This window comes from Paramacrobiotus metropolitanus, unplaced genomic scaffold, assembly GCF_019649055.1.
Source record: "Paramacrobiotus metropolitanus isolate TYO unplaced genomic scaffold, Prichtersi_v1.0 Parri_scaffold0000147, whole genome shotgun sequence".
Taxonomy (NCBI): Eukaryota; Metazoa; Tardigrada; class Eutardigrada; order Parachela; family Macrobiotidae; genus Paramacrobiotus; species Paramacrobiotus metropolitanus.
The window spans coordinates 216,917-231,628 of NW_026570367.1; the positions used below are offsets into that span (position 1 = coordinate 216,917).

At 41.2% G+C, this 14,712-nt stretch overlaps 3 protein-coding genes across 9 annotated transcripts; all 3 read right to left on the reverse strand.

Moving 5' to 3' along the window:
• Window positions 1-389: 389 nt before the first annotated feature.
• Window positions 390-8,378, reverse strand: LOC129599483 (DNA topoisomerase 2-alpha-like). Its single transcript, XM_055497721.1, has 24 exons — window positions 7,709-8,378; window positions 7,387-7,630; window positions 7,021-7,233; window positions 6,469-6,642; window positions 6,282-6,383; window positions 6,011-6,205; window positions 5,717-5,956; window positions 5,387-5,623; window positions 4,966-5,187; window positions 4,745-4,837; window positions 4,556-4,670; window positions 4,355-4,476; window positions 4,147-4,295; window positions 3,853-4,084; window positions 3,567-3,784; window positions 3,347-3,482; window positions 2,926-3,121; window positions 2,603-2,859; window positions 2,416-2,499; window positions 2,144-2,356; window positions 1,977-2,082; window positions 1,398-1,735; window positions 928-1,275; window positions 390-854 (listed from the first exon to the last, which is right to left on the reverse strand). The coding sequence occupies exons 1-24, from the start codon at window positions 8,113-8,115 to the stop codon at window positions 705-707; spliced, it is 4,791 nt and encodes a 1,596-aa protein (XP_055353696.1). The 5' UTR covers window positions 8,116-8,378; the 3' UTR covers window positions 390-704.
• Window positions 8,379-9,162: 784 nt separating this feature from the next.
• LOC129599484 (isocitrate dehydrogenase [NAD] subunit gamma, mitochondrial-like) lies at window positions 9,163-12,105 on the reverse strand. Of its 2 annotated transcripts, none has more exons than XM_055497723.1 (7): window positions 11,941-12,105; window positions 11,444-11,635; window positions 10,779-11,010; window positions 10,285-10,475; window positions 10,096-10,229; window positions 9,771-10,020; window positions 9,163-9,611 (listed from the first exon to the last, which is right to left on the reverse strand). In XM_055497723.1, the coding sequence occupies exons 2-7, from the start codon at window positions 11,630-11,632 to the stop codon at window positions 9,372-9,374; spliced, it is 1,236 nt and encodes a 411-aa protein (XP_055353698.1). In that variant the 5' UTR covers window positions 11,633-11,635; window positions 11,941-12,105; the 3' UTR covers window positions 9,163-9,371. The 2 variants fall into 2 exon arrangements, with proteins under 2 accessions (XP_055353698.1, XP_055353697.1); XM_055497722.1 differs by having other exon boundaries at window positions 10,779-11,097.
• Window positions 12,106-12,404: 299 nt separating this feature from the next.
• On the reverse strand, window positions 12,405-14,604 carry LOC129599485 (transcription initiation factor TFIID subunit 7-like). 6 transcript variants are annotated; one of them, XM_055497728.1, is made up of 4 exons: window positions 14,439-14,604; window positions 14,041-14,126; window positions 13,534-13,908; window positions 12,405-13,116 (listed from the first exon to the last, which is right to left on the reverse strand). In XM_055497728.1, exons 3-4 carry the CDS (start codon window positions 13,852-13,854, stop codon window positions 12,631-12,633), a joined length of 807 nt encoding a protein of 268 aa, XP_055353703.1. In that variant the 5' UTR covers window positions 13,855-13,908; window positions 14,041-14,126; window positions 14,439-14,604; the 3' UTR covers window positions 12,405-12,630. The 6 variants fall into 6 exon arrangements, with proteins under 6 accessions (XP_055353703.1, XP_055353705.1, XP_055353699.1 ...); XM_055497730.1 differs by having other exon boundaries at window positions 13,534-13,934; XM_055497724.1 differs by having other exon boundaries at window positions 14,391-14,604.
• Between the last annotated feature and the right edge of the window lie 108 nt (window positions 14,605-14,712).

A 14,712-nucleotide genomic window follows, 5' to 3' on the forward strand; every position in this document is an offset into this window, starting at 1 on the left:
TCGTCTTCCTCGTTAAAACATGTTTTTGCGATTTGTATGCTTTATAGGTACTTGGATCGAGGTTTTTAATTTTATATTGTGAAAGTTAACACCTGTAAAGTGTAAAACTGTAAACATAAAAAAATTGCAGTATTATAGCAATCTTTTTTGTGTTTATTAAATAGCGCTGATTAGCAATTCCTAACCAGTAAATGATGTGTACATCCTTTTATTTGTTACTGGCACTCATAATAAATTAACCAGTAAATTAGGTACTCGTACTTATTTTGATTGACTATTATCGCCAATGCGAAAACCTTGTTAATATTATTTCCGGTGCTCCCGATTTCTATACTGCTTACCAAATACCGACCGGACTAGTGAACTTATGAGTGTCATTCGACACTGAATCGACAGTGCTTTTTGACTCAAATTTGGACGATAAACAATAAATACCAGCTGATCGATGGGCAGCACAATGTACTGTTCAGCTGAAAAATGAAAATTCCAGACAACTGAACTGAAAACGTCACATAAAAAACATTGACTTAAATAGAAAACAACGTTTTCTGGATTCCGTGGAACATAAAATGCGCCTTCAAACGTAAACAACCGCGGCATAACACATGATCAAGAGAGATCAACCAATCCTGGGGCGCGATGCGAATTCAAACCATAAAAATAAACAGATCAACATTAAAACGACCAGAGATAAGTACGCGCCGCTAATTGACACCTCCAAAGTAATCCTCGTCGCTGTCATCACTAAAAGCGTATTTTTTATTAGATGCACCTGCTCGATTGGTGCGATTGCGAGCGGGAACAATCTCATCTTCGTCATCCAAATCAAACACGCGCATCTTGTCAACAGGGGCCTACAATCAAGAGTACGAATGTGAACCAGCAAAAATAAACGTTTTCGACAATTAAGGAAATCTCAAAAATTACCCTTGTTGCAGCAACAGGAATTATCTCTTCGCTACTTTCCCGTTTAGCGTGGCTGGTTGAAGTCCCTGGCTTTTCAGAGGGGCCTGCTTTGACAACCTTATCGGGAACCGCCTTTTTTAAGAGAATCTTTGCAGGTTCCTTCTTCTTCACTAACTTCTTGGCTGGTGCTTTCTTTCCTGAGGGATAATCGTCTTCGTCATCTGATGACAACAAATGCACGATCTTGGTAAGCGCCGAAGGCTTCTTTTCCGCTGCCAGCTTGCCGGGCTCCTTTGTTTTCTCAAGAGAGAAAGTTTTAGGGTCCTTAGGTACAACATCCTTCTTCGCACCATTTTCCGCAGGCTCCATCTAAAAAACCAAATTTCCTGTATAAATAGCACCTTCCAATCGAAACCTTCCAATAAAAACTAAATAAATAGCACCTTCCAAAACAGACAGTTCACACTGCAAATTACTGTTGGCTTGTTTACCTTATCAGCAACTTTCAAAGGATTAGAAACACTTTTCGAAGAAATTTCTGGTTCGTCAATTTCAATCGATAATCTATCTTCGTCCACTTTTGCTATTTTTAGTGGGCTTTCCGTTGACGTTTCTCCCGCATCATCCGATGTGAAAACACGCTTTTTCTTTGGCACCTTCTCGACATATTCATCTTCGCTGTCGTTTAGCATGATTTCATCATCATCGTCAGTCAAGTCAGCGGAATCAAACGAAGACTCGTCATCAGAACCTATCTTCTTTGCTTTCTTTTCCGGTTTTTTCTTATCTTTTCCATTAACTACCGCTTTACTGGGCTGTTTGACGCCACCTGTGATATCAAAACGATGCATTATAGAACGTGGCTGGATATGGTGAAAAAACACGTTTTAAAACGGCAAAATTAAATTAGCGCTCACATTTATTATAAGTTAACGTTATGTGTAAGTACACTACAAGTGTAAACAGAACATGCAGTCCCATCGAGAGTACGCTGTTATTGCTAACAACATGTATACGAAGGCTTTTCCCGTGAACTAATAACGTTAGACACTTTTTCATAGTGCATTTACCATTTTCCTCTCCTGTCGGCTTATCAGAACTCGGTGCTTCAGATGAGGTGGGGTTTTCGCCATTCTCAGCGGGTTTCTTGGCCCGAGCTCGGGGTACCGTTATGCCCTAACACATCGTGGAAAAATGTGAATAAACCCGATGATAATATGGCGACAGAATTTCTTACAGCCGCTTTTCGATCTTTTAATTCTTTGGCTTTCTCAAACTTCGCAATAGTGGCAGTATCAACAACTGGCTCAACCCGTGTTCCGTACACAGAAGGGAGCGTATCGGCTTTGCTCGCAACAGCTCCTCGTCCTTTCTGGCCTTTAGCCCTGCCAGCAGGTTTTTTGGTGGGTGACACAAAAGCTTCTGCATCGGCTTCTTCAGCTTCCACTTTCTACAGCAAGAAACCATTATTAAACTATAATAACCACGGCGAAAATTGGATATGCATACTTTCAGACGGGATTCGAACTCGTCCAAATCGTCCGTGTACAAATCCGAGGGTGTCTTCTTCCGAAGAGCTGATAACTCTTCATTCTATCATAATAACAAAGCGTCAGAACTGCAGTACCCAAGGGAGTCCAGTCCAAGCGCACACTCACAGTAGTACATTCAAATGATCCTTGATAATTTGCATTACCTTATTATCCCGTTTCTCCATGAGATCCATAAATCGTTCATTCGTTAAACTCCAAAGAGGCATCTTAAGAATGTAGTCGAAATCCGATCCGGCTTCCTCTGGTTCATCCGTTTTTTTCTTGCCGTCATCGTCATCCGCGGTAGGAGTTTCATCTTCCGGCACTCCAAATTTTTTTTTCCAAGTCTTGACCGGATCCGAATCATAAGGTGGCTGAGCTTTCTTTAATTTATTGATCAAGTCTTTCTTTTTGACGTTTTCTGTCAGTATAAAAAAAGAACGAATTATATAAGCGTAGCGGTTCTAAGCGGGACTGCCAGTTTTACCTATTGTGATTTTCCCCTTAATTTTTTCGTCAATAAATCGAGCTTGATTCTCAAGGTTCAAGGCCTCAGCCGACAGACGCGCCACAAGAAAATCTTTTCTTTTTCCATAGAATGTCATTCGAACTTCAAAAAACTCACGCAAGATGTCACTGACATTATCGTATTTGCGAATCACTCCATTGGAATCGAACAGAACCTGAAGTAAGCAGGCCACATGAAATGAAGCCAAACTTATTAATAGTTCAACAAAGTACACAAGCAACACATCGAAGTACAGATATACTCCAAAGGAAATTTGAAGTAGGCACGTTGTGCGAATCCAAAAAATTGTAATAATCAAGAAATTTTTGACACACATTCTTCACAAAAGAGACTGCCGAAAAAAATTCAGGTAATTAATGCAAAGATCCTTCGCACTTACCATACTGCTCATAGAGATGGTCTGCTGGAGTTTAAATGTCTTATGAAATCCTTCCCTTTGGAATTCCTCAAACTTCTGCCCTGACATTCGAATCACGAAACGGACGGTAGTATCCGTATGGTACTCCTTGTAATCCCTACATGTAAGAAGTCGGAATAGCCGTGCTTGTGTAAACACAAGAACAAAACCATATATATATGTATATGGATAATGGACTTACTGAATCTGGGGAGGCTTTCCTTTACCATCTTTGGATTCAGAGCCTAAAAGCAAAGGCTCGACAACCGCTTCTTTGTAGTTCTGAGTCCAAGTCCGAATAGGCAGTTCCGTTATTTCAATCGAATTCTCCTGATCAAGAACTGCCACTTCCCCGTTAGTTAAGTAACGAGTTGGATCTACTGGCAAAATTTCACCGCGATATCCCTTATACCATGGTTTCTGCAACAATGTTGATGATCACAGATTTGCGCACAGTCAGCTACAAAGGTTTGCATGTAAACATTCACCATGGGTTTAATTTCATCTCCACGGATCAAAGCTCTTAAATTTGCGACAATATCCAGTGGATTATAATTCGGAATTTTCGTCATCCACCCGGTTCCAATTCCCTCGGCACCATTAATTAATACCATAGGCACAACGGGAATATACCACTCTGGCTCGATTTTCTGGTTATCTTCGTTCAAATAATTTAACAGTGGATCATCGTGCGGATGGAATACGGCTCTGGCCATTGGACTGTTACCCGAACGACACTCTGACATCAATATTGACGAAAAAATGGATAACGCACGCAATACCTCAAATTGGTAAAGATGTATCGAGCACTGGCAGCATCTTTTCCACCAAGCAGACGAGTACCGAATTGTCCTAGTGGAAGAAGAAGGTTGATGTTGTTCGATCCAACAAAATTCTGAGCCAATCCAACAATCGTTGACATAAGTGATTGCTACCAAAAATAACACAAACTGATAAAAAAATCACAAACAGTTTGCGTATGAGAATTACTTCGCCATGATGGTAAGCGGACTTTTCAGCGACGGAACCGACTAACTGGGCCACCTTCGCTTCACCTTTTTTCTTCCGCGTGAAACACGTAAAAAGCACTTTCCGTTGGCCAGGCTTCAAACCTAAATACAAGCGAAATTATCCAGCAAATAAGTGACCTGATAGCAAGCAAATAAAGATCTGTCAAGTCGGATTTCTCACCATCAACAAGCGAAGGGATCGATCGCTCATTATCCATGTTACTAAACAGAATCAGCTCCTCGTCCACGAACTTTTTAAACGTCACAGACTTTGTGGTTTTCGTGTAGAGGTAAACCTGCGTAAAACAATAATACCAATCATGAAAAGGAAACTATATGCGTAGAAACACGACAGTGCGCTTTTGCTAACCTCGCCACGACCCTCCAGTCTGCGTTGCTTACGTTCTTCCATTCCTTTCGTCAGCCAATCTTTCCTGGCATCTGCTTTATTTTTCGCAAACGCCTACGACAAGAAAGTAAATTCAGGCATAAGTACGACCAACAAAATGATCTAATATATCAGAACAGTATCCGCGTACAGCAGACAGCTAATACGCGTAACTAAAATAAAACGAAGGCCCGACGGCTTACCAAATCAATAGCGTCGTCGTCGTCCTTTCCACCGTATCGAAACCCAATCCGATGCCGCGTCATGTTGGAAAAGTACTCTTTGGCTTCCTTTGAGGTACTAGTACCCAATCCTTTATAATATTTGATCTTGTATCTTTTCAACTCGCTCTCCGTGCGATTCGCTTTCCATTCTTCCAGTTCTGGTAGGCTGTAAAAGCATTCCTCTACGTTCCCCTTGGTCGCCTAAAATAATGACAGTGAGTCTTACGCTCCGTAGGCACTGCGGAGTTCGCAATGCGGACTCGCGTCACAGTGACCAGCGTATCCATTCGCAAAAGAGTAGCAACACAAAACGAGCGTTCGAAAATCTGAGTGAGTTTGGGTTTTCAAAATTTCTTAGCACTGCTATTTTTGGAGTAACACGACAGCGAAAAATGTTAACCTTCACAATTGGAGTGATAAATTCTTCAAGAAAAACATGTCTTAAGAGACTAGGCCAGTTAAAGTGGATGAAATTGATAAGCAGCCCCTTGATGTGAGAGCCGTCTTGGTCCTGATCTGTCATGATCATCAGTTTTCCGTAACGAAGTGACTTCAAATCCTGCTCTGAATCGTATTTTCGTTTATACTGGAGGCCCAAAATCTTGACAATACTGTTGATTTCGGCATTGTCCATCAACTAAGAAATTAAAAGCAATAAACAATGATACACCTGCATTATGACCACAAATTCATAAGGCTTGTCACCATAAATAACTACCATCCAACCTACCTGTTTTGGAGTAGCTTCGCGGACGTTCAATAATTTCCCACGTAGCGGGAACACACCATACTTGTCGCGCCCAACTACACTGAATCCTGAAACCGCCAACGCCTTAGCTGAGTCTCCCTCCGTTAAAATCAGAGTACAATCCGAAGAATATTTCGTTCCAGCATCGTTAGCGTCCTCCAGTTTAGGAATACCACGAAGTTTAGCGGTTTTGGCACCATGAATCTTCTTTCCCATTTGGCTCTACGGCACAAAAAACCGCTGACCAACTCCCAGCTGCAAAAAAGAAACACATACCTCTGCCTTCGCCTTCGCAAACGCAAGAATGTTTTCAATTATTCCAGACTTCAATGCGTTTCCAATAAATTTATCGGACAGCTGACATTTAGATCCAAAACTGCGGACTTGCAAGGTCATATTTTCCTTTGTCTGAGAATCGAATGTCGGATTTTCAATGAGGCAATTAACGAACACCCACAGGTGATTTTTAATCTGGAAAGAGTAAATAGAGGTAAAACTCCAAAGTATACTCGAACTGAAAGACAATAACAAAGTTTCACTGTCACACCTGAAATGGTTTAATCTCAGCACCGCTCTTATTCTTTTTCTTGATAACCTCGTTCATTGCCTTGGTGATTTGGTCAGTGATGTATTCCACATGGCGTCCTCCCTGAATGCGTCACCAGTTTACAATGAGTCAGTACAACACATTAGGAAACAATTCTAAAAAGCCCTTAAAAAAATCTACCGATTACCTTTGTGGTAGCGATGCTGTTGACGAAGCTGACTTGATTAAATCCAGTGTCGCTCGAAGTGACCGCAACCTCCCACCTTTCGTTAGCCTTCTCAGTTACAACTTTCAAGGGATTTCCCATTTCGTCGGTGTTATTGGCCGTATACAGTTCAACATACTGTTTGAAATTAGAGATCTAAAAATAGAAAAAAAAGAAGGGAATACAGCAATGACATCGATAAACCAAATGACATCGATGAACTCCGATGAGGGTATGTGGTTCAGGAAAAACTATTGTCAGCCTGGATCTATTCAGGGATTCACACTTTTTTGTTAATGACCAGGGATAGACGGCAAAATTTAGTTACTGGGAGGTTTATTAAGAAGACTTCCGCATAAACCTGACTAACTGCAGTACTAACCACTGACAACAATAAATACGTACTAAATGAACGGACGACCCACCTGGATAAAAGACATTCTACCCACTGATTTGGGAACATGATCAGCAACAAAAAGCAAATCAAGGACTATTATACTCGTATAAATATACATAAGTATAATGTACACATACCGGTAGCTTCTCTCCATTGAGGTACACTTTAACGCCTCCACTGGTTCCAGCAACATCGTACGCCCGCCGCGATAAAAGATCCACAGTGTCTTTATCCAGTACTGCCATCTTGAATTTGCTGAGATCAGGCTCGAAAGTGACTTTGGTGTAATCTTCGCCACTGAACGAGTCCACTTTTGGCTCTCCAGCCTTTCCCATATTTTTCGACCATTCCTACAATATTCGAATAAACATAGGCAAAAATGCAAGGGAATGGAAAAGTAATCATTTCTGGCACAAGATAAGTTCGCATAAGAATACAACTGTAATTATTACGGTATAAGTAATCACAGATCAATTTCGGTTACGATAAATGCAACGCAATACCTGTTTGAATTTCTTCTTGTACTCCTTCGAAGCGGTTTCCACAACGAATTTATTACTGAAGATATTGCACAGCTTGGCTCCGTATCCATTTCGTCCGCCGGTCACTTTCTTCTCGTCGTCATCATAATTGGACGAAGTCAGCAAATGACCGAAGATCATTGTGGGAACCAACATTTTTTCTTCTTTATGTTCCACGACCGGAATACCGTGCCCGTTATTCCAGACAGAGATCTGGTTCTTCTCCCTATAAAACCAAAAAACACCAAATAAGAACCAATCGCTGTTTCGAGTTCCTGCGTTAAATCGCAAACTTGAAACTCACGCGTCAATGGCAATCTTGATCATGGACATTTTTGGGTCGCGCTGCTTGTTATCCGCCGCATTTACCAATATCTCGTCGAAGATTTTGTACAGTCCGGGAACGAATTTTATTTCGCGAAAAACCATCTTCTTCTCCTCGGTATCGTAGACCCACATCTCTTGCGACACGAGTTCTGTCGAGCCAATGTACGTATCGGGACGAATGAGAATGTGCTCCAGCTGCGATTTCTTCTGGTAGATCTTCTCAATGGCTTTCTTCTCTTTGGGGGTGCGGGCCTTCTTTGTTGGTTGATTGTCAGTATCTCCTTCATCTTCGGATGATGCTGCAGCCTTCTTCTTTTTGGTAGCCTTAGTCTTCTTTGGAGAACCTGAACCACCAGGAACGTACTCGTCCTCCTCTGACGACATGACCGTTAAGTTGTTAACGAATCGCTGCACTCGAACTTAAACACAGGGATCAGACATCCATAACAGAAAAGTTCTAATAGAAGAAAAACGTCCAGACGTTTTGTGCAGGAAAAACTACCCGCTAGCCAAACGAAACATTGAGGAATGACATCAATATCCGTAAATTACCGCTTTAAAATTTTATCACAATGATAACAAACCGAGAACCAAAACTAAACGCAAATAAAAAGTGCAGACGCATGGCTGGCATTTTGGCTGCAAGCTTTAGCCTTTATGGCCAGTAATGTGTATGTAAGGCTTTTCCTACCGAGTAGGCGGTAAGGTGTGCGGCTGTTTTGAAGAGTTTTAGGGTGGGTCTCCCATTCAAAGCGAATCTAGTTGCGATAGAGCAACTCCACCTCGCGAGGTGGCTTCGCGTACCGTATCTGTAGGCGTGGCCACTGCAAACAACCACCTCGTGCGGTTGAGCGACCGTACCATAACGAGATTCGCTTTGAAAGATTTACGTTAATACTATGTCATCACTTTTAACTTTTGTTATTGTTGTTTACTTAAAATTAAAACTTTTCGTATCCACTATCCCTTCTAGTACACTAGTATCCCATACTGTTATTTCTTGTATTGTTACCATAATTTTTGTCGACCATACCGACACGGGCTCAGTAACAAAATTCACAGCATAGAGTCCGCATTCTGTATATTCCGCGTCCGTATTCAGCATAGAGCGAGCGAGCGTTTTTTATTTATTCTGCAGTCTGCATTCACCATTAATTACGACTCGTAATTAATGGTGAATGCAGACTGCAGAATAAATAAAAAACGCTCGCTCGCTCGTAATTTACGAGTAATAAATTATACGTACAGGAAAGACGGTATTCCGACTACGAGTACGTATGTATAAGAATGGGAGCCCGAAAACACTTTTCCATTAAAACAAAAAAAAGGGTAAAAACAGGAAACACTTTTGTGTCTCTCCGGTCATCAACAGGTCAGCATTTTCCTGCTGGACCTCGATGCTACAGCTGTGATCGGATCCATATTTTCCACTTTAAAAGACTATAATTCTTATTGAGAAAATACAATCACGTTACACTCGAATTTCTGGCAGAAAGTACAACATTAATTTTAGTATCCCACGAACTAGAAACATCTCGTAGTTAACATAAATAAAACAAAATAATGGTTCAACGGTTACACACTAATGGCGATTTCGGCACCGTCATTACAAAGCACCTCTAAATTCCCTACCACAAGATCTAAGCGTTAGCTTTAACGTATTTCACAATATTTTGAACAACATCCGTTGTCGTCGCTTGACCCCCGAGGTCGGGCGTCCAAACTTTATCCTCAAGGAGGGTTTTCATAACGGCATCTTCTATTACTCGGGCTTGGTGTTCAAGTTTCAAGAAATTCAGCATATCAATGCTAGCTCGAATAAAAGCGCACGGATTAGCGATGTTTTGTCCAACAATGGATTTTCCAGTGTTTCTTGCACCCTAAAAAACCAAAAAGTGCACTGATTACGAAAACGGTAGTGTGTAATTGTAAACTGTTAAACCATCAAGGAAGGGAAGCGCGAAGAAAAGTACTACTAGTCTACTAGTGCTAATTTCGATGGGATCTACTTAAAACGGGAAACTGGACAAAGACAGTACCGTTTCGAAAACGGAATAGCGTGAGCCAAGATTCATTCCAGAAACCAATCCAGGTCCGCCGATCACGCCGCAAGCAATATTACTCAGCACATCTCCGTACAGGTTTGGCATTACCATCACATCGAACTGGCCGGGCTTGTTGACCATTTGCATGCTACAGTTGTCAATAATCATCTGATCGAACTGTATGTCTGGATAGCCCTGCGCAGTCTGTCTGCAGCATTCAAGGAACAAACCGTCGCTCATTTTCCTGTAGAAATAAAAGTTTTTAGAGAAATTTCATGATGAATTAGATACGTATTCAAAACGACCAGTCAATGCTAACATGATATTGGCTTTATGGATGGCGGTGACTTTCTTTCGACCATATTTCCTCGCCCATTCAAAAGCAAAATGAGCAATTCGCATAGAATTCTCCCTGGTGATGATTTTCAAACTCTCGACTATTCCGGGAACACCCTACAAAATAAAACCGATGCACAAAAGCAAATATCACCGATAGGCCATTTTTTACCTCATGCTCAATACCGCTGTATTCAGCTTCCAGATTTTCACGAATGACGACGAGATCGACGTCCTTTTGCTTAGCCCTAATTCCAGGAAGATTCTTAACCCACAGAACACTGGCAAACAGGTCCAGTCGATTCCTCAACACCACATTGCGAGACTGAAATCCCTGAAAGCTGCTCCGGGTTTCAATATTACCTAAAAAATCCCTGCCAGTTTACTGCCACTGATGAATTCAGAGACTTACTTCAAGTAAGTACTTCTGCTCATCACAAAAAAATAATCAACATAAAAGTATTTCTGCGCTTGAAAAATATGATTTTAATTTCAAAATTCCATAATAATTTATGTTACCAAATTATTTACACACGTTATAATTCACAAAACACACTAAGAAAAACGGGCAGCTAAATCTTTGCAAAGATCACAAGTCGTTGAAACTGCCACGAGTAGGTGTCATGTCGATACAGTAACTCCGTTTTGTCTAGTGTCCGCCTTTACCTTTCAGAGCAACACCATTTCTTTTAATGGACATAAGAGCGTATTCGAAGCCCTCAACATCGGGTGAAGTAGCGTCCAGATCTATTTCTTCAAAATCGACGGGAGCCGCGGCATAGCGAAATATTTCCTTGACGTGCTGTGCCATTTCCGAACCAATGCCATCACCGGGCAGCAGTGTGACCGTGTGTCGACCGCCCCATTTTGCGGGCGGAGGGACGAACTTATCCGCTGGCTGTAAATTAGAGAATTCTTCCGCAAGGATCGCGCGCGTAAACCCGTGCGAGAAGGGGGAATGAGGGGGGTACGCTGGATTAGAGGGCTGCATACCAAACCACACAAAATGCAGGGTTAAATTTCACACCATGCATGTCAGTGCTAAATCCAACACTTCGTGCACATGCATCGAAGTTATCATAATCACAGCACTGCTCAGAACTTCATAGTCCATATTAAACAATTAAAAAATACTTGTCGATTTGCAAATCGCATGATATCCATTCGGAATTATGTACTTTGTTTTTCTTTCTAGAAGTTATATTATTCAATATTAATTTTGTTTCAGTGGTAAATTTTCTTCCACCATGCTGGTAGGGAAGATCATCGAAAGTTCATTCCGCAGATCAAACCAGCAGCGCTTCTACATGAAACAACCCAAAACTACTCACGTCAGACCCACTGCCAGCTCCAGACCCCACCGCGGAGACATTCGTGTTCAAGCCAGTTGTCACAACTGGTCCAGATCCTCCAAAACTGGCATAGCGAGCACTCGGTCGCGCGGAATCCCAGAACGGAACGAGAATCCTTCGACTCGCACAGTTTGTCGTTAGAGGGATAACCCGTCCAGCAAATGCCATGATCTAGAACAGAAAGAGTAAGCCGTTCAGGTTTCAAAGCAAGATAAATTACACAGTCGCGGTGCACCCAGTACACGGCAACGAACAGATCAAGGCTGAGCTTTGTTTCGCACACTCAGCATCACATTTTAAATGGCTTCTTTCGAATTTTTACATGTTTCATACAGAGTTCGCACAAAATGATAAAAGTCTACTCGTTCCGTCAAATTTGAAAACCAGTTAGCGCAAATTATCAAGCAGAGATAAGTCAGTCTATAAAAGTACATCGTCCCCGTGTAAGTTCCTTCCAGACCTACTTTCCAGCTCACCTTAGTCGGGGTAAAAACAGCTCAAACCCGAGCGCTGACTCTTCTTTTGTATATCCGAAGGAGCAGTTCGACAGCAATCGTTATTAAGAATGTTAAAAATACACTGCAAATGAAATGTAAACATCAGGAGGAATAGTTTGCAAGACGACAGCAGATCTACCAGAATGGCAGGATCCATGTGTTTTAAGTTGATCCCTTCGTTCAAAAATTCACGTAATCGGCGATACGAGTACGGTCGCATGTGCGTCAGTTAAAAACGAACTGCCAGGCCAGTAGGGCCAATACCATAATGCCAATACCATGCGGCGATGCGCGACTTCCGGCGAACAAGTACAGCTAAAAATCTAACTGATATAGATATAAATAATAAAAATTTTAAAATAGATTAATAAAGTGCTTACTTATGCAAGAGGGTGATTTCCATAATAACAACAATATATCTGCAGAGTTCCATAATAACAATATCCATAATTAAATTTTAAGGTGTAGATGAATTATCAACACAAGGAAAGGACATACAACCTCATTTTTCTGGTACACTCATTTCTGTACAGACTGGTAATTCATAATAACCTTGTTAAGGCATAATTGCCAAAAATCAGACATACAAACAGCGCACACTTTTTCGAACCATCTCGTGCATCTACACAAGTCACCAGCATTAGCGATAATGTATACAACTAACATTAATTAGTCTATGAAGTCTAGCGCCAAGTTGTTTTCATCGCTCATATCCACACTAGGCGGTGCCGTATCATTACGGTCGTCTTCATCTTCCGACGAAGTGCCCAGGTCCTTGATATCACCAAATAAATCATGTGCTGTCAAATTTCTGTGCTTGGAGAGCCCGGATTCCGATGCCGTGTCAGCATCGCCGGTGTCGAAACTCTTGTCACCTTCTCTGATATCATCTTCCGTAATTATTTCACGCTTTACTCGTATCGCCTCACTGTCGGCCCGCAAAAGTCTCTTCAGCTCATTCTCAATCTCCTGCAGTTCCGCGTCTTTTCTTTTAAGAGTCTTGCGAAATCGACTTTTACGCACATTTTTCAGTGGCGGTGTCAATCCATGCGGAAATTGATAACGTTTATCCTTGTTTATTTCATCCGGACGCGGCTGCACTTTCGGCTCGTCTGGTTCTGGCGGAGGGTTTACGTCATCCGAAACTAACAACATCTAGCAACGAATAAGAATAACATAAGAAACAATGTAATAGCACAATCTGCAGTACGATTCAAAAAATATTTTAATGTTGCCCGTAATTTCTCAAATACAAAAGCCAACGTGACTGGTACTGTATCGTCGACTCAAGTTGGCACTAGGTAATACTGACCTGAACCTGTAACTAAGAAAATGACAAAGGATATTTCAACGTTTTACAACCGCAGATTATTACACATTAGAAATTTAAATTAAATTCACATAGAAATTCATTTCATTATTATTCAGACATTCATGTAGATATTCATACGAAATTCAAATACGAGAAACGAGAATTATCTGGCGTATTAAAATCATTAAAGGTAAAGCAACACATCGTTGATAATACAAAACAACCACATCGCACTAAATTAACAAAGTTTTACGATTTACCTGGCAGATATCACCTGCTTTGTAGAAAGTTTTCCTGTCAATCGTTTTGTGCGACTCGATAATACAAGGCAAATCGACCAGTTTAGAATAAAATTCCATGCTGTCCACGTACACTTTTGCGTGCCGCATATCTGGCTGCATATCTATCTTCAAGCGTTCCTTCAACATATCCTTAGGAGACGAAAGCGCAATTCTTATCAGTTCGGCAGCTGGTTTAGGCAGTCGCAAAATAAACTGTCCTTCAGGCTCGAAAGGTTTCGGAGGACGCACCAGTGCTGGCTGGTTTCCAGCAGGCACTGCTGAATTTTTAGACCCACTCATTGTCCTGGTAGCTCAGCTAAATCCACTTGTCTCCGGAAGATCAAAACTTACAAGCTACGTGCAAAAACAGCCGATATAAACTGTAACAAGTAAGGACCATCCAATTATGTCTATCCTGTACAAGCAAGCACTCGTGACTCTACATTTAAAGGAGCTAGCAGTGCTACACCTCGACTTCAAACTTACCGAAGTACTGCAACTGTCCCGCAAATAAAAACAAGCACGCCCACTGATATCTGTGGGGGAACATGTCAGATCCGACTCCTCATTCCCTTAAGGTGTAATAAGGGTAGATTAGAACATCCTAATTTCACGATCATAACAGTTAACACTCAACTGATGTCAGATCGACTCACAATCAGATGCGTTGATTGTTGTACGAATAATTACTGAATTTACAATCATTATAGTGTAAGTTCTAAATCGTCTGACAGCTTCTAAGCTGAAAGTCAACTAATCTTCAGAATCCGGTCGTACGCCATAGCATAAGTACTTTTCGAGAAGAATCAGAACTCAGAAGATCTTCGATTACTCACCATTTTAACAATTTGGGCCTTTGGCGGAGATATAGGAGACAAACTTACCGGGAAATTGTAAGGAATTAAAGTTATCTGTAGAGCGAAAGAAAGATTGCGCACACCGCACTAGATATAAAAGTTTATACAATTATTATGAAATATACTTTATAGTTAACGATAAATTTTTTTCCTGAAAAATTTTTATGAAAACCTTGAAAAGTGTTTTCATCAGTTTTGAAAATGAACTACTGCCACTTGCCAACCGCTAGTGTACATGTACTTGTAAGCAACCGGAAACGGTATACACATATGCGGGCGGTTGCAACTTCGTTCGCCTGAA

Excerpts from the sequence above, each read along its gene's own strand:
- LOC129599483 (XM_055497721.1), bottom strand. The coding sequence starts at position 8,115 with ATGTCGTCAGAGGAGGACGAGTACGTTCCTGGTGGTTCAGGTTCTCCA. Across the intron at positions 3,785-3,852 it reads GAGATGAAATTAAACCCATG|AAACCATGGTATAAGGGATA; the intron begins GTGAATGTTTAC and ends ACATTGTTGCAG. Across the intron at positions 855-927 it reads TTCCTGTTGCTGCAACAAGG|GCCCCTGTTGACAAGATGCG; the intron begins GTAATTTTTGAG and ends TCTTGATTGTAG.
- LOC129599484 (XM_055497722.1), bottom strand. The coding sequence starts at position 11,632 with ATGGCATTTGCTGGACGGGTTATCCCTCTAACGACAAACTGTGCGAGT. Across the intron at positions 10,230-10,284 it reads ACAGCGGTATTGAGCATGAG|GGTGTTCCCGGAATAGTCGA; the intron begins GTAAAAAATGGC and ends TTTATTTTGTAG. Across the intron at positions 10,021-10,095 it reads ATCCATAAAGCCAATATCAT|GAAAATGAGCGACGGTTTGT; the intron begins GTTAGCATTGAC and ends TTATTTCTACAG.
- LOC129599485 (XM_055497728.1), bottom strand. The coding sequence starts at position 13,854 with ATGAGTGGGTCTAAAAATTCAGCAGTGCCTGCTGGAAACCAGCCAGCA. Across the intron at positions 13,117-13,533 it reads AAGCAGGTGATATCTGCCAG|ATGTTGTTAGTTTCGGATGA; the intron begins GTAAATCGTAAA and ends ATTCGTTGCTAG.